This window comes from Mus pahari, chromosome 4 (genome assembly GCF_900095145.1).
Source record: "Mus pahari chromosome 4, PAHARI_EIJ_v1.1, whole genome shotgun sequence".
NCBI lineage: Eukaryota > Metazoa > Chordata > Mammalia > Rodentia > Muridae > Mus > Mus pahari.
The window spans coordinates 4736856-4759484 of record NC_034593.1 but is presented as its reverse complement, the minus strand read 5'-3'; the positions used below and the strand labels follow the sequence as shown (position 1 = coordinate 4759484).

General features: G+C 47.6%; 1 protein-coding gene across 1 annotated transcript; it reads left to right on the top strand.

The window, feature by feature from the left end:
• Positions 1 to 8512: 8512 nt before the first annotated feature.
• Positions 8513 to 12230, top strand: Hey1 (hes related family bHLH transcription factor with YRPW motif 1). The gene is made up of 5 exons (XM_021195982.2): positions 8513 to 8814; positions 9021 to 9096; positions 9239 to 9322; positions 9552 to 9633; positions 10513 to 12230. Exons 1-5 carry the CDS (start codon positions 8726 to 8728, stop codon positions 11079 to 11081), a joined length of 900 nt encoding a protein of 299 aa, XP_021051641.1. The 5' UTR covers positions 8513 to 8725; the 3' UTR covers positions 11082 to 12230.
• Positions 12231 to 22629: the final 10399 nt, after the last annotated feature.

Here is a 22629-nt window from a genome sequence, read left to right as displayed (position 1 = left end):
CTCCAGAGTTGTCTCCCTTTGGGTTTTCTTTATTGTTTCTACTTCCATTTTTAGATCCTTGATGGCTTTGTTCAATTCCATCTCCTTTTGGTAGTGTTTGGTAGTGTTTTCCTGTAACTCTTTAAGTGATTTTTGTGTTTCCACTTTAAAGTCTTCTAACTGTTTACCTGTGATTTCCAGTATTTCCTTCTTAAAGTCCTCCATCATCATCATGAGAAGTGACTTTAGATCCATGTCCTGCTTTTCTGGTGTGATGGTGTGTCCAGGACTTGCTATGGTGGGAGAGTTTGGTTCTGATGATGCCAAGTAACCTTCGTTTCTGTTGCTTCTGTTCTTATGCTTGCCTCCTGCCATCTGAATATCTCTAGTGCTTGTTGCCCTCAATATATCTGATTGGAGCCTCCTTCCTATAATCCCAGTTGATTCAGGACTTCTCAGAGTCCAGATTTCTCTGTGATTCTTTGATTGTGGACTCCTGTGAACCTGAGATTCCGGGTGTGTCTGAGATCTTAGTAGTCAAGCTCCTCTGAGACACTCAAATACTAGTGTGACCCAGCTCCTGTTATCCTGGGATCCTGTTGTCCTAAGATCCTGGGTAGTGCGTGGAAGTTGTGTCTCCTTTGAGGAAGGTGGGGTTGTCTGGTCTGTTTGAAACCAAGGTAAACCTGAACTGATNAAAAGGAACCTGAGCCTCTGGTCGGGAAAGGCTCTGGTGTCCTTGTTCCTACTGTCACAGGCCCGTCACTATTGGATTGGAGCAGCTGTTGTGTTCCACTCACCAGTGATCCTAAGATCATTTGGGCAGTCCTCTAGGGACCGTGGGGGTGTCCTCTCATTCTGTGCCCTAGGTGACCAGATGCTGGCGCCGACCAGAAGGGATTTGTGCCCCTGGTCAGGTCGGTTCTCTGCTGCCCTAGTGCTGTCTCAGGTACTGTGTGCAATTGGATTGGAGCAGATGTTGTGTTCCACTCACCAGTGATCCTAAGATCGCGTGGGCAGTCCTCTAGGGACTGTGGGGGTGTCTGCCCACTCCACGCCCTAGGTGACCCGGAGCTGGAGCAGACCGGAAGGGATTTGTCCCTGGTACCCTCTCTTACCAGGGCACCAGTTCTACCATGATGGCTCCATCTTCCTCCAAACCTAATTATCTCCCAAGTGCCCTGACTTAGAGTTACTAGCCCTGTGATGAAACACCAGGCCAAAAGCAAATACAAGAGGAAAGGGATTATTTTGCTTATACTTCCATATCACAGTTCATCATCTAAGGCCGTTAGGACAGGAAGTAAAACAGAGCAGGAGCCTGGATGCAGTGTTGACATGGTCACAGAGGGCGCTTCTGACTGGCTTATTATCCTCATGGCTTGCTCAGCTCTCTGTCTCTGTCTCTGTTTCTCTCTCTCTCTTCCTCCATCTCTTTCTTTCTTTCTTTCTTTCTTTCTTTCTTTCTTTCTTTCTTTCTTTCTTTCTTTCTTTCTTTCTTTCTTTCTTTTTCTTTCTTTCTTGCCTACTCCATTCTTTATTCCTATGGGAAACTTACAGGGTTATTTAACAAAATAACTGTTCAGGGCTTACAGCCCAGAGGTTTCTCTGTGCAGGCTTGTCCCTAGGGTCCCAACTCCTGAGGGAGCCTCTGCTCCTTGGCCTTAGCTGTCTCTTCTTTCCCTTGTCCACTGGAATTGATCACCAAGCTGCAGGAACCAAAGAAAAACCATGAGATCTCCTGCTTTGCCTGCCGCCCTGAAAGGGGGTCTGGGTGCTGGTGGTGGGAGTTCAGGGGCTTCTCACTTGTGAGATTGTCCCGCCCACACCTCATCCCAGTTGTCAGACTTGCATGCTCCAGGGCTATGACAGATGGGGCCGTGGACTTGAGTTCTGGTCTTCCACAAGGTCCTTTACAAGGCATCCCAGCCGCCCTTCCTGGAAGAAGGGATGACTTCTTCCGCTGCCTCCTCCTCGGCCCTGTGTTTTCTGTTTGTGGTTTGTTTTCTTCTTCTTTAGTAGAGAGAAGCAGCGATACACAGACTGTTTTTCTGTCCTGTTGTCAGCGCTCAGGTATTCCAAGTGCTTCAGCCAGTACAGTTTTGTTGATCAATTTGCTTCCAACAGAGTTCCATGGTGACAGCAACATCCACCCTGCTGCCGCCAGATGTCCCAAGGGTCACCTTACTCCAGGTGTCACTCTCTGGGTCATAGCATTCCACACTGTCCAAAGTGTGGCATTGCAGCCTCTAAGGACATCCTGCCCTGGTGAGTGGTAATCCCCAGCGCACTGCGAGGATGCTTCATGGAGGCTACGAAAGTCCAGGTCTCTCTCTCTCTCTCTCTCTCTCTCTCTCTCTCTCTCTCTCTCTCTCTGGTTTTTCAAGATAGGCTTTCTCTGTATAGCCCTGGCTGTCCTGGAACTCACTTTGTAAACCAGGCTGTCCTCGAACTCAGAAATCCGCTTGCCTCTGCCTGGGATTAAAGGCGGGCGCCATGTTGAAGTGCTTACCACTGTTCAGCTGGTCCTGCCCATTGTAGCCCCCTGTAGCATAGATATAGTTGTGCACAACTTGTAGCACAAGGTTGCAGAGTCCCAGTAGATATTGAATACAAACGAGGCCACGTCTATGTTCACACTGCGATGGAGATCCAGCTCAGTGGTTATTAGCACTTATCTTGTAGAGGACCCAGGTTCATTTTCCAGTATCCACAGGGCAGCTCACATCTGTGTGTAACTCCAGTTTCAGGGGGTCAAGCATGCATATAGTGTACAGACATATATTCGGGCAAAACACTCATGCTCATTGTGGTGGTTTGAATAGGTTTGGCCCCATAGATTCATGTGTTTGAATGCTTGGCCCATAAGGAGTGGCACTGTTAGGAGGCGTGGCCTTGTTGGAGTAGGTGTGGCCTTGCTGGAGGAAGTGCATCACTGTGTAGGCAGGCTTGGAGCTTTCCCAAGTTCCCAGTGTGCCAGTTCCCTTCTGCTGCCTGTGGATCAAGATGTAGAGCTCTCAGCTCCTTTTCCAGCACCATGTCTGCCTGCACACTGCCGTGTTTCCCACCATGATGATAATGGACTGAAACTGTAAGCCAGTTCCAATTAAATGTTTTCCTTTATAAGAGTTGCCTTGGTCATAGTGTCTCTTTACAGCAATAAAACCTTAAGATATGCATAAAAATAAGTAATAAATAATAAATAAATCTAAACAACCAGAAAATCCCTCCCCCAAGCTGCAGTGACTCCGTCTTTGTCCTTGGCTTAGGCTCTGCCTGTTCGAGGCTCTTGCCTCACCCAGGGAGGACCTATCCACACTGTGGATCGAGTTGAGCACTGTTTGTTAACCTCATCCATATTTCCAGGAAGGCTCTCGCTTCTGTCCCTAAGCCAAGCCCTTCTGAAGATTTCCAGTGTGCCAATTCCCAAGTTGTTCCCAAGATGCTGTGTGGTAGGGAGTATGAGCACCTGTGTGGCCGGGTGAGGGTTGGCGATGTGGACAAGGTTTACACCGCAGACAATGCTTCCTTTCCCCTCCAAAATCATCTACTGGCGCCCTCAGACTCTGATCTTAACTTTTTTTGTCTACTAAGAATATCCGTACCTGCAATTCTCAACTCTCTTTTCTTCTTCATCTCTACCCTGTGCTTTGGAATAAAAAAAAAAAAAAGAAAGCCTTTTGACTCTAAAATCAAAGCTCCAGGAAGTATGAATTCTAGCCAATAGGCAGTGGGTTAGAAGTTGATTAGTTTCAAAGCCATAGAGTGTGTGGATTCCAGTCTGGGGATCACCTGGAACCTTCTACATTTGACCTTTCAAAATTAGATTTATTTTGTCTTACTTTGCTTTTTGTTGCTGTGATAAAACACCATGACCAAAAGCAAGGGGAGAAAAGAAAGGATTTATTTTGATCTTACTCTTTGAAGTCCAGCATCAGGTGAAGCCAAGGCTGGAACCCAGCAGCGGGCCCTTGGGTCTGAACTGAAGCAGAGACCACGGAGAAACAGTGGCCAGTAGCTGATCTCATGGCTCATTCAGGTCAGTTTCTTATACCAACCAGGACCACTTGCTTAGGGGCCACTGCCCAGAGTGGGGTTCTGGGCCCTCCCACATCAATCATCAATCAAGAGATTACCCTACAGATCGCTAACAGGACAATCTAATGGATTTTTTAAATTTAGGTTTTCCTTTCCCAGATGACCCTAGCTTGTATCTAGCTGAAAAAAACCAAAACCAAAAACCCAGCTAACCATCACATATTTATTATAGTAATCTGTTGCTGTATTAGTTGCGGTTCTCTAGAGTGACAGAAATTATAGGATGAATCTCTCTCTGGATTCATTTCTCTCCCGGACACTTCTCTTTTCTCATTGTTTATGAATCAGCTTCTAATATATTCCAGGTTAGCTCTCAACTTATGTAGCCGAGGATGGCCTTGCACTGATCCTCCTGTCATGATCTCCAAAGTGTTGGGATCACAGGCTCTGTCACCACCCCAACAGATGCTGTGAAGCATCGTTCTTACTGATGAAGAAACTGCAGCCCATGGGACTGAGGTGTGGGCTTGGCTAAGGACTAGCTCACTGTGACTCAAACCCAAGCAGGTGACTTGATCTCCCCTCCTTGCCCACTGTCCACGGTGTCCTGTGGGGTTTACAACTAAACCTGCCTATCCAGCAAACAGCAGAGCACCCCACACTGGCTCTCCATTAGGAGAGCTCAGATGGACGTGTGCTTGTCTGTGGCATGGCATGGCACAAGGCTGTGTGATGTATGCAGGGTTTCTGGGGAATCACCGCATACAGTGGGTGGAGGAAAATGGCTGCGGAGTCAAGACTCTTTGTGACAGTTTGGGGCCATTGTGCTTCGATTCTGATGAGCAGACGCTGAACTCTGTGAGTGTGCAGCTTATTTATATACCTAGTTATAGCATTTGTGCTCTGGGGGATGTCTCTTAAGAAGAGACTAAAAATGAACTGCTGCTTTAAATAGGTAGCACCAATTACCTCTCACAATGCTGAAACTCCTCTACCTTCTAGAGGTGCGATGTTAACATATCTGATTACTAGATTGTGCTACATAATCTCAGCAGATGTGAGATATCATCAGAAGATGCTGGGGTTACCTACGGCTACATTCACCAACAGACCAGACGCAGCTGGGTGTCGTTCATTTAGTGTTGGTCAGTGGCCACACTGATATCATCAATGATCTTTATGTAACTGGCTTTCTATGGTGACTATTATCAATATCCTCATGTCACAGATAATAGAGATGTAGAGGTTAAATAATGTGCCCAGTGTCGGCAAGTTTTGAGGAGGGGATGGAGACTGGCTTTTCAGTCTTTCTGCTCCAGGCCTGACTCAGTGCCTAGCCTGTGGGCATGAACTGTTAACCACACCCTAGAGGTTTCAAATACTTCACCTGCTGCCTCACCTCAGAATTTCTTGGTTAAAGGTTTTTTTGCATTTCAAGATAGGATTTATGTAGCTTGAGTTGTCCTGAAACATTCACCCCTCCTGTCTCAGGACTGGGACTAGAGGCCTGTCCCACCATGAGTTGTTCTGACACAAAACTATTTGAAGACAGGGATTCACTACAGGCCCTGGCCTGGAGCTCCATTTGATCAGGCTGGCCTCACATTCGAGATGTGGCCGACTCAGTGTCCTGAGAGCTGTCACAGAGCCGTTTGCTTCGCAGCGGTCCAAGCTTTCCTCTCTAAGCTGCAGATGACGTCTCTACCTTCTGACGTCAACCTCAGCAACATCCAGTGAGATCTCCTGCAGTGATACCACTCTGCAGAACAAGGATCTCTTGCAGAGACCCAGAGTAGGGACTTCAGCTGTACAAAGGCCTTTCCCTTAAAGGCCAGGCCTGGGGCACCTCTATTCACTTTACAAGAAGCCCCAAATCTCCCAGGGGAAAAAATTGCCTCTAGCTGGCAGCCCGTGGGAAAACAGCTGATGCCGTCAGCCTCTCAGACCCCACTACCCAAGGGAAGCACTCACCACCACCCCTTCCTTCCTGGCCTCCGATTACATCTCCATCTAACATTCAGGGGCGGCTCTGAAAACATCTCCCAGACCTCATAAAAGTGTCCCCATTCTCTCCTTCCTCCTTATCAGAAGGTGCCACTAGGCTTTGGGACACCTATAGCTACCCCATTTGTGTATTAGCTCATTGTGTATTGTCTCCCTCGGATGTGAGTTCGGAGAGAGTGGAGCTTATCACCTCTTGTCACCCTTATCTCTCAGGTGCCAGCATTGTGCCAGGCATGCAGAAGACACTGGGAGGTGCTGGGCAGATGGACGGAAGGAGATGGACGGATGGATAAGCACCGATATTCTTATTTAGTGCTAAACAAGTGCTGGGTCCCTGGGTTATAGCATAACTTTGTTTTGTACAAGGTCTTGTTATACATACAATTCAGAAGAACCTATGTAGCATAGACTGAACTGGAACTCATGAAATTTTGCCTCTACTTTCAAGTTCTATGATTAGAGGCACACAATACCACATGCCCACCAGGATAGCCTCATTTTCCACAGTAAATCTGAAGAATATTGATATCTAAAATGGTGTAAAATCAAGCACCCTCAATGCAAACCGTTTCTTTTTACCAGCCAATCTGCTGTTTCCGTCTCTGCACAATGGCCAACATTGGCTAAAGCAAACAAGGCCTTACTGTAGGTGCCACTGACCCAGAAACCTTAGAAGCTACGCAGCAGAGGTCAGGATTCAGGTGCAGGGTGCTCTGTCACTTTAGGGACCTGTTTAGAGACATGGGATGGGAAAGGGACTGTCTGAGACAGCAGGCGTCAGGGGAGGCAGGTGATAGGCTCTGAAGATGGAGGCAGCAGAGAGGGGTCTGGAGGTGAGCTTCCAGTTTGTGACAGGAGCGAAGCTAAGCTGTGAACATGGACTGGGAAGCAGGCAGCGAGCCTTGGATTGACCACTCCTAAACTATGTGGTGGGATATGCGCACTAGGAAAAAAACAAAGCCAAGATGGAGGGAGGGACCTCACCTTTTCAGAGGAGCCGTGAGGGCTGAGGTGCTGGACAGTAGGGTAAAGTGCAATGAGAACTTGAAAAGGACCCAGGATGTGGTCTAAAGTGTGTGCAAATGGAGAACTGGACCTGGGAACTCTATTCAGTCTGCATTTATGGAACCCATCAGGTCTAGAAACAGAATTGTTTGCAAAGGTGATGAGTTTCTTTTACTCTTCTCAACGTTTATGAAGTTTTGCTTCACAGACGGGATTGCAGGCTCCAAGCGTGGACCCCAAAGTCCACTTCGAGCAGGATAAAGACTGGGTTTTCTCCAGGTTGTCTACTTCTATGAACGCTGGACTCGGGAAACAATCCATAAGATTTAAACTATTTTTTAAAACTCGCCCTTCTTGGTGGGGGAGAGGGGAGAGCGGTGTGCAGGACTTCACATAGTACCCTAAACGCCTCTCCCAACGGAGACCAACGGGAATGTGTGTGTGTGTGAGCGCGCGCGCGGTGCCGGCCAGAAACGTGCATCCTCGCAGCGAAGTCAGCCTCAGAAGCAAACACCCAGGCCGCCACCCTGTCGCCTGCTAAGAGGATCTGGCCGCCAACACTAGGGGGAAGGGAGGACAAAAAACAAAACAACAGCAAAAATCCCAACATAATGAATGTCTCGGGGGACAGCTACTCCTCCCTCAAGCTAACCCAGAAAACAAGCGCTCCACTTCCCCGGAAATGACATGCATAGGGGCATACATTTCGTCCCGGAGCCTAGAAGCCCTGCAGGATTAGCTTTAGAGACTCCTAGAACCCAAAAAGCAGCATCCCTTGATCGGTCCCTCAAGCTCTGCTCCCAGAGTTGGTGGCCACCACCCAAACGCGCGGCGCCCCAGGCGATTGTTCCTGCAGGACCTGCCAACTGCGCCCGCCTCCAGCCGCGGGGCACCGGCTGCAGTGCAGAGAACGGGACGCGGGCGGTGGCTTCCGGGGCCCGCCGGCGCCCGGACTCCGATTACAGGTTCACACCAGGAGCCCGGCAGGCGCGCCCTCGCGCAGCCCGGCTCCCCCGCCCGGCTATTCTTCTCCATTCATGCAGCCGCCCAGAGCAGCCGCCGCCGCCGCCGCCGCCGTCGCCGCCGCCGTCGCCGTCGCCGTCCGTCCGGATTGGCTGGCGGCCGGGGCGCCGGCACTTTCCCACGACCCGCGGCGCGTGCGGCTCACCGGCGGCGCTGCAGGCGCGGCCCTGGCACACGGCCAGGCCAATCCGGGCGCGCGGGGTGGGGCTGGGCGGGGCGGTGGCTATCGCCGGGCTGGTGTCCCCGGCCGGCCCCCCATTTCTGCCCGCCGCCGGCCCACCGCCGCCCGCGGCCCCCAGCCGAGCTCCTGCGGAGCCGACGCACCGCCGCCGGGCAGGGGCGGGCTCCAGGGGCGGGGCGCAGCCCGCCTCGGCCTCCGCTCGTCCCGCCCCCATGCGGCTGCCAATCCGCGCAGCGAGGCGCCAATTGGCCGGAGCACGCGGTTACCCGGGAGCCGCGGTCCCGCCCCGGCCCCAATCTCTCCGCCTTCCCCGCCCTCCCCCTATCCCTGGGAAGGGGCGCAGCGTGGGAAAGGGATGGTTGAGTTTTAACCGGAGACTGAGCGTGAGTGGGATCAGTGTGCACGCACCGCCCGCAGCCGAGCGCCGAGCGGCCGCTGCAGTTAACTCCTCCTTGCCCGCCGCGCGACCCTCCTCGGAGCCCACGCTCCGCCACCATGAAGAGAGCTCACCCGGACTACAGCTCCTCGGATAGTGAGCTGGACGAGACCATCGAGGTGGAAAAGGAGAGCGCGGACGAGAATGGGTGAGTTGGCGGCGTCCGACCGATCCGGAGCGGGAGGAAAGGATGGGGTGCGGTGATGCTGGGTTCCCTTTGCCCGGGAGTCGTGGGCCGGCCGCTGCTGGCTGGGAGCGATCGTCCCCGCGCCCTCCAGCTCAAGTTGCCAAAGAAATCTGAGTGTAGGAGGGCTCTCCTTTCCTTTCTCAAGGCAATTGCTTCCCATCTTACAGAAACTTGAGTTCGGCGCTGTGTTCCATGTCCCCAACGACATCGTCCCAGGTTTTGGCCAGGAAAAGACGGAGAGGCGTGAGTACCCCCCCCCCCAATAATTTAAATATATGTGCACGTTGTTATATTAATTAACTAACTGAAAGAACCACATTTCTTCTCGTTGGAATGTACAGTCATAACGTAAATGCCCTCCTTTGTTTTTGTCTGCTTCCCATAGATCATCGAGAAGCGCCGACGAGACCGAATCAATAACAGTTTGTCTGAGCTGAGAAGGCTGGTACCCAGTGCTTTTGAGAAGCAGGTAATGGAAGTATGAGAGCGCCAGGTGTAGCCATCAGCACCTTCTGATTCCCTCCCCTCCGTGCTTCTAACGTCGTTTGTGCCAAGTCGTTGGACGTTCTTACACAAATCCTACAGATTTTGTGGATATACGTGATTTTGCTTTTTTTTTACATGTATGCATATTTGTGTGCATATTTTAAGTTCTCCAAAGGCACTTGTGTCAGATCAGCCTTTTGTCCTCTTTTTAGGGATCTGCTAAGCTAGAAAAAGCTGAGATCTTGCAGATGACTGTGGATCACCTGAAAATGCTGCACACTGCAGGAGGGAAAGGTATTCCTCTCCAGTTCAGCTGGGGCTTTGCGTGTGCGGCGTGGGGGCGGAGGAGGGGTAGCAAACGCAGTCTGGGATTGGTGCAGTCCCTGCCTGCTTTGCTTTGGGGGTGGGGAGAGCAGTATGTGGTTGCCATCCAAGTGCACCTTCAACAGCACATGGGTTCTTGAACAGTGAATACATCACCCCAGTCCTCTTTCAACTGAGCTAATGCACCTTTCAGCAAGAGCCTGTCTCCCGGAGCTCCTCCGGTTGTGACAGCCCTGATTTAGGTCAAGTCATTCATGTTTGTCTGTTGCTGTTTAAGAAAAGATTGGGAAATGGCTTATTAAAAACAACAACTAGATAGTCTGAATTTTATATACAGGATTTAGAAAACGAACTGCCAAAAGAATTTGGAGGAAAGAGACATGTTGGGGCTAAATAGAGAAAAAAAATCTAACAGGGTGAGAGACTGAAGCCCGTGTCTGTCTCCAGCCATCAGATTCTTCACCAAGGACCAAGTGCCTAAAAGCTCCACGATGATAACTTACATCTGTGTGTCTAATGAATTTCACTGCTCTGTGGTTTCTCTGTCCTTGATGTATTTTTTGTTGTTGTTGAGGGAAAACATTAAAGGAAGGAACATAGTTTCATCTGCTGGTAAGGGTATAATTCCAATTTCTGCTCAGCAGCTTCTAATTGGGCTTTGAACTTGCATTAGCAAACATATAATGTTGATTAATGCAAAGATTTTGGTCAGCTTCAAAAATATTTGAGCTTCCAGGACCCATGGTCTGTGCTGTAATCCTGTATGGAGTTGCCAGGAAGGGCTTTGGAGTGGAAGAAATTCAGGAAATGAGCAGAGCCTTGAAGGTTTTCCTTTGTTTTTGTGCACAGGTTATTTTGACGCGCACGCCCTGGCTATGGACTATCGGAGTTTGGGGTTTCGGGAATGCCTGGCCGAAGTTGCCCGTTATCTGAGCATCATTGAAGGACTCGATGCCTCCGACCCGCTTCGCGTTCGCCTGGTCTCCCATCTCAACAACTACGCATCCCAGCGGGAAGCCGCGAGCGGCGCTCACGGTGGCCTCGGACACATTCCCTGGGGAAGTGCCTTCGGACATCATCCACACATCGCACACCCTCTGCTGCTGCCCCAGAATGGCCACGGGAACGCTGGCACCACGGCGTCACCCACGGAGCCGCATCACCAGGGCAGGCTGGCTTCTGCCCATCCGGAGGCGCCGGCCTTGCGAGCGCCCCCTAGTGGCGGCTTGGGACCGGTGCTTCCCGTGGTGACCTCGGCCTCCAAACTGTCTCCGCCGCTGCTCTCCTCCGTGGCCTCGCTCTCAGCCTTCCCTTTTTCCTTCAGCTCCTTCCACCTACTGAGCCCTTCGACACCCACGCAGGCAGCAAACCTTGGCAAGCCCTATAGACCTTGGGGGACAGAGATCGGAGCTTTCTAAAGAACTGATGCTGTAGAACAAGGGAGGGGAAAGCTTAAAATCCCAGGTGTGCTGGGACGGTTGCCAACACCACCTTAAAGTCGCCAGTAAAAGTCAGGAAAAAGGTACATTTTCAGATAATTTTTTTCTAAAGACTAAAGGTTCGTTGGTTTACTTTTCTCTTTAATTTTTTTTATCATGTCATGCATTAGCAGTTTTAAAAAATTAGTTGTTAATTTTTGTTTAAAAGATTCAATTGAGGTAGTGATTATGAACCAACACTTTGATCCGTTGTCTGTTCTGTGCCTCATTTATTTTGTAGACCTTTCTGTCTGAGAATGATTCAGTTTGCCTCAGCTTGGGGAATCTTAACATTAGTGTTTGGGGTCTGTTTCCCGGTGTGTATAAGTTGCAACCTTTTGAGGATTAATTTCCCAAACCACTATGCTCAATGTTAACACGATTTTGTTAATACTTTGCCAGACTGAGGTGTTGTATAAGTGATATTCTTTGGGGAGGGAGGGTCAGCAAAGCATTATATTTCCAAACAAAGCGTTGACAAATCAGATGCTGCGCAGCTTTACTCGAGAACACTAGCTCTCTGCCTCTCAGAGCAGTCGGGTGAAGGGACAAATGTGTCTGTGCCCTGGATCCAGATGACCAGCTACTGTGGTCTGCTTGGCTTTTCTGTTCTGATATTTCAGGTTTAGAAAGAGCTGCTGGTAGGCTAGGTCCCCGTTTGGAGCGTTGGCAGCAAGCAAGACAGTCATGTAGATCTTGCCTGCACTTGGCAGCCCCAAGCAATGCAAAGCATTTTCAGTCTCACGGATCTCACGCTCACCAGTGTCGACCTGCGTAAGTGATCGTAGTCTGAAAGCAGTTTGGTGCCTGTTAAACACAGCCCGATTTTCCTAGAACTGCCATGTTTTCTTTTAAGTGGAAATTTTCATGTTGTGTCTTCCTTTTGGTGCATGAAGATGTGGCTCTTACAGTACTTAAAAGGGTTTTTCTGCCTTCTCATTCGTTTTTAAAATTTTGATTTTGGCTCTAAAAGTATTGTTTTACAGCCTTGCCCCTTTAGAGGGTATAATTTGAACAGCTCCTCTGAACTAGGTCTGACCTCTGTTGTATTGATGTGTTGTGACTAAATAAAAAGCAAAGAACAATATATGCACTGTGTCTGTCTTTCCTGAGCCTTTCCCTGTGCTGCTTGGGAAATCTCCAGCTTCTTGGTTTTCATTCTGCCTGATGCTTGGTTTTCATCCATTTGCCAGTTTCATTATTCTTGGCATTCTAGGCCGTGTGCATTTGTACCATCAAGCAGGGTGACTTTGTTAGGCTGCAGAGCTTCGCTTGACTCCTGGGAGGGAACGGTAGCTTGTCTGATGGTCCATCAGACGGTCTGCCTCTGAACTGTCTCTGGGATCCGAGTTTGAATTCAGGCAGTTATTGGAAAGAACTTGAAAAAAAAAATCACTTTAAGCTGTGGTTGATCATTTCATTAGTGCTGAACACACCTACTGTGTGCACGGTTCTTAACTGATAAAAGAGATACTTCATGTTTCTATTTGCATTTGTTTTTATGGGAAAACAGGACTCCAGTGGCTTGGTAGCTGAGCCTGCAGAGAAGGCTGGGTATGACATTACAATGAGCAGTTGGCAGGCTGTAGTTCTGCACCTGCACACTGCCAAGGAGTCTTCCCTCAGCTAGTTTCTAAGGGATGTATTTAACCCTTGGGTCACACTGTGCTCCTGAGCTGTGTGTTAGGAAGCAGACATATGCTTTAGGTTAGAATAAAATGCTACATGACAGAAGCAGTAATTGGCCACAGAAGAATGCCTTCCAGTGCCTTGAAGATCCTGCCAATGAAGGGGTACCGCCTCTCTACTCAAGCAGTTTGCCTTGATCCCACAAGTGGCAAAGAGGAGAGAAGGCAAAACCCACTCTGGCAGGCGACAATAGTGTTCCTTTACTTTGGGCAACAACTGTGGTCGACCTCCCTGATGAGAAAGCAAAGACAACAGAAAGAAAAGTTTAGACGTTGCAGTTGGGCAATAGCCCTTGGGTCTCTGGGAAGAATTTGGGTTTTCAATGCGAGGATGCCATTCAAGCTTTTGCTTTGTGGCCTCAACCACTGGTTTCTCTTGAGATCTTCAGCTCTGTCCTCAGCCTTGCCTGTGCCCATGTAGACACGCTCTGTCTGTCACAGGGCTGTGACAGGAAGTGTTTGGACCATCCTGCCAAGCATGCTTAAATTTAGCAAATGTGGCTTTCAGTGGTGCTACAGCGAACCGAAGAGCACTGTGCGTCCTTTCACTCCCTCAACATCCTGATACCTAGGCTTGGATGGCTGCCAACGTACTTTGCAGAAGGAGCCATGGAAGTGTGAGATATCTAACGTGTGTCATCCTTGTCACAAGGATGATGACTGTGTCATGATCTGGTAGGGAGTACTTGTGGGAAGAGCAAGGTGACCCATCTCATTCTTCCTTTCTCTGTCTCCCTACCTTTCTCTACCCCAGGCTCACCTCAAACTTCGTGGGTGGGTCAGATACAGTGGGAGGATGGAATTGCTATGTCCAAGAGCCAGCAGAACTGTTAGGTGACAATTCCCATTTTGAATTTATTCATTAAAAGTGAACACCAGGGTCATCAATTAATGACTCAAGTCTATGTTTATATCATGTATGATTTTTATTCATCTATCTGTATAAACAAAAATATCTAGATTATGGGACTAGTAAGGGGGTAGGGAAAGAGGGGGAGATAGCCCTTGTCCGGCCAGAGTTCCTCCTGTGATCTGGGCAGGTGGTCATGGGAGGGCTGACAGACGCTTTCCACTCAGCCCCAGGTGGGCATCTGGCTGTGTCAAGCCACTGGGCCCCACTCGACAGGGGCAGGGTGGACAAGGGGCAGCTCCTGATACCAGGGGCCCCGGGGCGACACCCTTGGTCCTGGGGATATGGGAGAGAGGGCAAAGGAAGAGAGGTTCCCACTCAGGCGAGAGTCATAGTCCGGGCCTTGACTGGAGCACAGGAAGGCCTTCCATTGGGAGATTAGAAATGGCTCATTAGGAAAAAGTCTATCCCATCGTCCAAGCACAGTGGGCCTTGATGAACAGAGACAGTCTATGGTTTTAGAGCTTGAGAGTAGAAAGGCAGGGAGAAAGAGAGAAGGTAAAAGAGAGAAAAGAAAGGCTAGAGTAAGAGGGAAAGGAAGGAAAATAAAAGCTTAAGAGAGTAAGAGGGAGAGAGTAAGAGGGAGAGAAGAGAGTGAGGTGGGGCCAAGGAACCTCTCTTATGGTGGGCTGTTATCTTACTGTTGCTAGGTAACAGGGAGGAGTCTAGCCTGAAGGTCAGAAGCTTGGGACATTGTGTATGTGACTACTAGTCACAGCTTCTCCCTGGGGTCTGTGGGGGGGGCAGTAACTGTGACAGGAGCCTTGAGTCCAGGAGACATGACGGAATGCCTACCGTCCCATGTAGGTGAATTATCACTACTGGGTTTCTCTGGGGTTCCACACCTCTGCTCCACTATAGACCAGCCTGTCTTGCCCCACACTAGATGACCTACCAGTGTAAATAAACATCTTAGATGACTTACATATTTTTTTTCTGAAGATGTATTTAAGTATATAAATGTTTTCCCTGTATGAATGTCTGTGCATCACATGTGTGTCTGATGCCCTTGGTGGTTAAGAGAAACCATTTGATCCTCTGAATTGGAGTTGAGGATGGTTGTGGACCACCATGTGGTGCTGGAACTCAAACCAGGCCCTCTGCAAAAGCAACATATTCTCTGAATGTCTGAGCCACCTCTCTAGCCCTAGTGTATTTATCTTATGAAAAATTATTAGTGGTCATAAACATCATGGAAGTCCTTACTGATCACTCACTTAGTTGATGAAATACAGTCCTGTGAATTGATGAAAGCTATAGACAGCACTTGCATGAACTACTACCCTCTATTAGAAAAAAATCTAAGAAATATCATAGCCAATTTATTTCCTATTGCTAAATTAGGATGTGATTTTTATTCAGATTTTCCCATCCGCACTGCTAGTCACTAAAATCATGATATTTTAAATATAGATTACTTAAATTTAAAGTCCCTCAGGAAATATTTTGTCTCTTAGTTACAGTTTCCCAGCCCTTCTGGTCTATACCAGTACCACAGCTTTGAAGCCTTCATTAGTTTCTGGTGCTGATTTATAATTAAAATAACTTCAGAGCCAACATCATCTGAGACATTGCTGTGGCCCAGTTTCTTTCACAGCCCAGACTCCAGGGGATGGGGACGTCCTGGGAAAGAGGCTAGAATCGCAGCTGCAGCCCTGCCTTTATCTACTTGAATGACCTTGGAGAGGTCATTAAAATTTTGTAGAGGCTATTTAGGTCATCTGCCAAATAACGTGGTTGGACTAGGCAGGGAACCAGGGCCCTTGGTGTCTGCTCACAAGGACATGTGCTGACTGGGAAGAGCGCAGGCATCTGCCCAGTTGAGAGAGCATAGGTTTTCATGAGCCGTTCTATCAGATCTTGCTCCTACACAGGTTTGGTCTAGTGCTTCCCAACTGTTGAAGTTTTTAAAAATTAATAACAATAAGTTATTGATCATCACTACCACCCCTGTGTGCATGTGTGTAGGTGTGCCACAGCCTGGGTGTGGAGGTTAGAGGTCGACCTTGGTCAGGATAACCTTGCTCCTCCCACTACGGGTTCTGGATATTGACCTCATGTTGTCAGAATTCCAGGACAAGCAAGCATTTTCACTGCAGAATCATCTTACTAACCATAATCATGAGGCCTTTAATAATCTCCTATGGATTCAATTAAATATATTGCTGTAAATTGATGATGAATGGACACATTATAGAATCTTTAAGACCATAACTCACCTTTGAATTTTCTATGTGGGATTAACCAGTTTTTATTGGTTGGTAACTTATTTACCAAAATCTGTCTGCTGGCAAGACTGGGCCAGTGGGCAGTAGCCGTGTCTCAGAGCAATGACCTAAACTGCTTTCCTGGTGCGCTGACATTTTCTGATGTTTTTGTCATGGCTATTTTTGAATGTGCCTAATTAGACAAATAAAGAAAACACTGAATCAATTATGCATCTGATGCTGACACCAGGAAAAGATTTTGTTTGTTTTCTGGGCTATTACATATCCCCAAATAAAATAAAGCCAGGAGAAAGCAATGAAACAAATGATCCTTTATGTATGGTCTGGACAGTTGACAGGAGTTTCTCTCCTGAAGGTGTTTCCTTTGCTCCTGTGTTCACTTTGCCACAGTTAACAAGATGTCAGCATGGTGGCTTAGACTCAGCACACACACATGCATCACACCACTCCCCGAAGCAAGAAGTCCCAGCAAAAAGCAAGCAGTTTGGACTTCAGCTTGAAATACGGCACTCATCTCAAGCTCGCTGAGCGGCAGGGTCCTCTAGGATGCTTCAGTATTCTGGTCCTCTAGGATGCTGCAGTATTCTGGTCCTCTAGGATGCTGCAGTATTCTCCACAGGTTGACGGCGGTAAGTCAGAGTGGGACAAAGAGGGCAAGGAGGAGGAAATCCTGGCTGTCTATGGATGCTGATATGCATTTGCCCTAGAACTTCTCCCCAGTGCTAAGCACCAGGTAAATTTAAGGGAAAGAAGTGTCCCTGGGTGATGGGTCTGGGGGCCGAGACAGGCTTTAGGACTTTGTGTTAGTTGGCTGAAATGTCAGAGTTCTTGACAGGTTAGTTTAACATTTTCTTATATCCTTCACTGTTAATGTTGGCATTTCCCAGGGACTGTTTTCTGTAAGTTAAGTGGCCATATACTCAACTTAAAGAACCATGCTGAAAACTGAGAACTGTCATTTGTAGGGAGTTGACCCCTTGATTCAGTGAGCAGACATGAAAACATTTTAACCCAGAGACTTTGAAAGTTGATTCCTGAAATTCCCGGACCTGGAGTTACAATGTGTTGTGAGTTGCTTGAAACAGATGCTGGGAACCTTACCTGGGTCTGTTCGAGAGCAGAACATCTGTCCAGTTCCAGTTTTTTTTTCTTTCCTGGGAACAGATTTTTTTCTGGAATATAGAGAAGTTTCACCCAGGCAGAATTAAGCCATTCAGCTACAGGATGATGCTCCTGAGCCTTTGCGTGTCCTCTCTGAGTCCATTGCTTCTTCCTGCAGCTGGCCCAGATGCTCTGGCTCTTTGCAGTTGCTAGAGCAAGGCTCGCATGCCCTCACTACCGAGCCTCTGCCCAGACCCACTACTGCATCCTACTATGGTTTGAGTGTCACATCTGACAGCCATGTGATTAGCTTGGAGGGGCTGTGTACATATGGCTGTGTACAGATTTGGAGAATTGGCTGACCATTCCATGAGTGGGGTCCTGACAAAAAGGATGCCCACCCGGGGGTCCATCCCATAATCAGCCACCAAACGCAGACACTATAGCATATGCCAGCAAGATTTTGCTGAAAGGACACTGATATAGCTATCTCTTGTGAGGCTATGCCAGTGCCTGGCTAATATAGAAGTGGATGCCCACAGTCATCTATAGGATAGAACACAGAGACCCCAATGGAGGAGCTAGAGAAATTACTCAAGGAGCGGAAGGGGGCTGCAACCCTATAGGTGGAACAAAAATATGAACTAACAAGTACCCCCAGAGCTCATGCCTCTAGCTGCATATATAGCAGATGGCCTAGTCAGCCATCGTTGGAAAGAGAGGCCCCTTGGTCTTGCAAACTTTATATGTCCCATACAGGGGACTGCCAGGGCCAAGAAGGGGGAGTGAGTGGGCAGGGGAGCAGTGCGGGGGGGGGAGGGTATAGGGGACATTTGGCGTAGCCTTTGAAATGTAAATGAAGAAAATATCTAATAAAATAATTTTTAAAAAAGGATGAGTTCACTCCATTTTCTCTCTGTGAGGCACCCACTTCTGCCATGTTGTGCTGCAGCATTGAAGGCCCCTTGCAGATGCCGGCACCCCGGAAACCTCTCCGCCTGCAGAACTGTGAGTCAAGTGAGTTTCTGTCCATAAATCAGCCAGGTTTTGCAGTATTCTGTTGCAGCAACAGCAGACAGGTTAGGACATGCCTGTAATCAAATTCAGTCTTGCTCCACCCCTCCCTTTCCTCTTCTGTTCCTCCCTATAGCACTGCATCATCTGACTGTAAAAGTGACAGTACACGCTTTTGATGGTTTCCTTACTGTATGCTTTTGGCTCGTTTCTTATTTCCACAGCTCTGCCACTTTAAAGCAGCCCCTACCATCCTGGAGGCTTTCAATAAACATTTACTGAATGACTTGATGAGTGAATGCGTTGATACATGGATGGGTATATGAATGGGCAGGATGCATGTGTGCATGAGCTGAGGTTCGACTTTAGGAGCAGAGTTGCATTTAGGTATTTCTCAACCTTCCAGCCCCAGCCCCTACCTCCAATCTTAGTGTAAAAACTAATGAGAAACATTATTTTATACTTTACTTTTGCATTTTCTCTTTACTATTATTAAATTATCATTTAAACTATCTAATTCATGGGTTGGGATATAGCTCAGTTGGTAGAGCACATTAAGAAAAGTCAACATTGCTTTAGCTATGTGTGATCTATTGTTCCACATAAAATATATTTTAATCACTTAGTTTCTAATGTTTATGCCTAAAAATCCTTTACATTGTGCTTTCAAGAGCACCGAAGCCAAACCTGAGAATCTGAGGTAGATTCTTGGAGCCCACATGACAGAAGGGGGAAACCAGCTCCTGCAAGCTGTCTTCTGACCTTCAGAGGTGTACTGTGGGACATAAATTTTTTTCATCCTACTTTTTTTTTTCAAGACAGGGTTTTTCTGTGTAGCCCTGGCTGTCCTGGAACTCACTCTGTAGACCAGGCTGGCCTCGAACTCAGAAATCTGCCTGCCTCTGTCTCCCAAGTGCTGGTATTAAAGGCGTCCACCACCACACCCGGCTTCAACCTACTTTTAATAAGTGTTCAACCTTTCTTCTAACCCAACACCCAGTAGAGGTAATGGAAAAGAAAAGTTATTAGGATATGGGGGGAAGTGGATCTGTTTAGCAATAGTTCTTTGGGGACAAGTCCAACCTTCAATGTTAGGATATCAGCAGAAATTCTAAATACAAATCAACAACTGCAATGCAGTCCTCTCAGCAGACACCACACATGAACCAGCAACTGCAGCTCAATCCAGAAGAAACCACAAGGCTTGCCAAGCGACTCAAGGCAGCCACACAACCCTCATGAAAAGTTCTTTGTCGAATTTCTTTCTAAGGCATCACCACAAGCAGAGATCAGCAATGTAAGGCGAACCAATACATGCCTATTGTTAGTGAAAAATAGTGAGGTGGAGCAAAGCAAACCAGTGATCAAGCTCCCACTGTCTACAGGGTTGTATTTATATTCCTTCTGAACATCATACACTCTTTTATGTGTTTATTATGGTAAAATATCTGTTCAATTGTGTCTGCTTCAGGAAACCATTCTTTCACATGTTTGCTTCAGCAAGACATCCTTTCACCTGTGTGCCCAGCTAAACATCATTTGACATAACTGCATTTCCAAAGAAACCAGAAGTTTCCACTTCATGCCACCACATGTCCTCTGACCTTCATATGTGTTCTGTGTGTCCTACAAACTGTCCTCTGACCTTCATATGTGTTCTGTGTGTCCTACAAGCTGTCCTCTGACCGTCATATGTACTGTGTATCCTACAAGCTGTCTTCTGACCTTCATATGTGTGCTGTGTCCTACAAGCTGTCTTCTGACCTTCATATGTGTGCTGTGTGTCCTACAAGCTGTCCTCTGACCTTCATATGTGTGTTGTGTCCTACAAGCTCTCCTCTGACATTCATATGTGTGTTGTGTCCTCCAAGCTGTTCTCTGACCTTCATATGTGCCCTATGTCCTACAAGCTGTCCTCTGACCTTCATATGTGTCCTGTGGTGCAGTTTCCATGCCCCACCATGTAAGAAAAATACCCTAAAATTTAAAAGGAAAGCTTGTTTATATTTATCATGATTAATTTATCTTGTCTCCATTGAACTAGTTAATATGTGCTTCGCTACCTGTTTTTGTAGGCAGTAAGACCACTTAAAATCTTTCCCTAACCAATTTTTCATAGACAAGGAAGAAAATTCTTTCCTTTTAACTAGTCTATTTTTATGTGCATAGGTGTTTTGTTGGCATACATATTTGTGGATTGTGCCAGAGGCTAGAAGAGGATGTTGAATCTTTTGAATCTGGAGTTACAGATGGCTGTGAGCCACCATGTTGGTGCTGGGAATAGAACCTGAGTCCTCTGGAAGAACAGCAAGTGCTCTTAACCACTGGCCATCTCTCCAGCCTCCTTCTTTTAAAACTTTTATGAATACAATATTATTAACTGTAGTCATTGTGCAGAGGGGCTTTTCTACCTAACGACTGTAACTTTTAGAATTGTTTTTGTATAACTACACAGACCTTGCACCATAGCTCACATTGGGTGATAGTGTACATTTTAACAGGATGAATTCTTCCAATCCATGAATAGGTCACTATTCCACCAACCCTTTTCCTTTATTGGTGTGCTAAGTCTTTAACATTGAAGCTATGGTCAGTTCCTGTGGTGATGAGGATTGAACCTGAGGATTCTGGGTAAGCACCTGACCAACTGCTCCACATCCCCGACCCTAGGTGACCTCTTTAAAACAGAGCACGCCAACCAGGTCTCTTCTTCCTGCTCCTTCATTTTCACCTGGCTCAGGGTAGTTACATTCTGCAGTTGGGTTGGGCTCAGGTAGTGGAGGAAAGGGGAGTGGAGTGAGAGGGTCTAGAGTGGCAAAAGAGATCAAAGAGAATGCTGGGAGGCACAGGGTTTCCTCTGCTTTCTTGCAAGATCTCTCATCACCTGGTGAAAGAAATAATGGCCAGCTACCTAGAGATCCTGGAATCTTGCATAAGGTTACAGATGGCCAACTAGTGTCCACCACATCCTTGTTGATATTTTAATGGGACCATTTGCTACCACCATGTGGAGTGTCCTCTGTAACACCAGCCTGATTCCCAGTGCCCCAGCTGGCCCACCGTAGAGGCTCTCGACGTTGCAGTGACTTTCCCATTGACTCCTTCCTGTAACGTTTCTATTATGATAGGACTGCAAACGCCCAGAGCCCCAGCATTGAATGCATGTGTAAGAGTAGGAGAGAAATGGATCTTGAGGGAGGGGAGGGACTCATGCTCCCTTCTTTCAAATTTTTTAAAGGAGGGTATAGACTAAGAAATATATATATATATATATATTTTTTGATACCTATTGATATATATATATATATATTGATATATATATATTGAGATATATATTATGTTTTTAGAGACAGGGTTTCTCTGTATAGCCCTGGATGTCCTGGAACTCACTTTGTAGACCAGGCTGGCCTCGAACTCAGAAATCCGCCTGCCTCTGCCTCCTTCTGAGTGCTGGGATTAAAGGTGTGCGGTCAAGAAAGCAGTCCAGACAATCACAGTGCTAGGGCACAGTGGAGTTGCCGGGCTGGGGAAATAATGAGAGGTAAGCTTCCTGGGAATGATTAGGACACTTGGAGTTTCCATTAAGGGTTGGACTAATCCCCGATTCCTGCTTTCAGCTATTTCCTACCTGATGCCACCCTGTCACCCTAACGGACCATCTCTCTGGTAGGTACACCCGGCAGACAGCCCAGAGGTGTGGCCATCCCAGCAACAAGCCCTCCTCTCCGCAGAAGAAGTCTAGAGACCCTGTTGCTAAAGATGAGTATGAATAGCAGGCTCTCAATTAGCTGTCAGTGGCCAGAAGTCATTGTCATGGGGACAGAGGCAAGCTTCAGATCCACTGACATATGAGGGTAAAGTCAATGCAAGAGAAATGGTGAAAATCAACGTCAACAGCGAGGGCCAGAGTTTACCTCTCTCCCATGTCTTTGCTTACTGAACGACGTCTACTGATCCGTTAGCTATCTGACTACAGGTGTATGTGTGCTTGTAGACGGCCAAAGGCAGCCTGGCTTGGCTGTCCTTATGATCAGCTCAGAAGCAAGCCCACTCTCTGCAGCTGGCCTCTCTCAAGTCACCTGTCACTCAGCACTGTTTCTTCTTTCAGCCTCCTAGAGCAGCCAGGATCCACCTCAGCTGCAAAGCTCCCCTCCCCCGGGGATTTTAAAAAGCACGGATGCTACCTCTGGATCTTCTGATTTAATTAATCTGGGCTGTGAACTGCCTGTCAAGATTGCCTGAATTCTCTCCCCAGTGACTCTGATTTGAAACTAGTTGAAATTCACTGTCCCAAAGTATTTTTTAACAAGACCTTCTTGTGCATTCAGACTTTCACTAAAGCTTTCGGAGTTTAAAAAAGCATGACTCAAGCAGAGGATGGGGAAAAAAAATCTTCAAAATCTATTTTAAATATTTGTGTCTTAAAAATATAAAATTCTGCTGGGCGCGGTGGCACACGCCTTTAATCCCAGCACTCGGGAGGCAGAGGCAGGCAGATTTCTGAGTTCGAGGCCAGCCTGGTCTACAAAGTGAGTTCCAGGACAGCC

Coding starts and splice junctions, on each gene's coding strand:
- Hey1 (XM_021195982.2), top strand. CDS start 8,726: ATGAAGAGAGCTCACCCGGACTACAGCTCCTCGGATAGTGAGCTGGAC. Junction 8,815..9,020: donor GAGAGCGCGGACGAGAATGG/GTGAGTTGGCGG, acceptor CCCATCTTACAG/AAACTTGAGTTCGGCGCTGT. Junction 9,097..9,238: donor CCAGGAAAAGACGGAGAGGC/GTGAGTACCCCC, acceptor TGCTTCCCATAG/ATCATCGAGAAGCGCCGACG.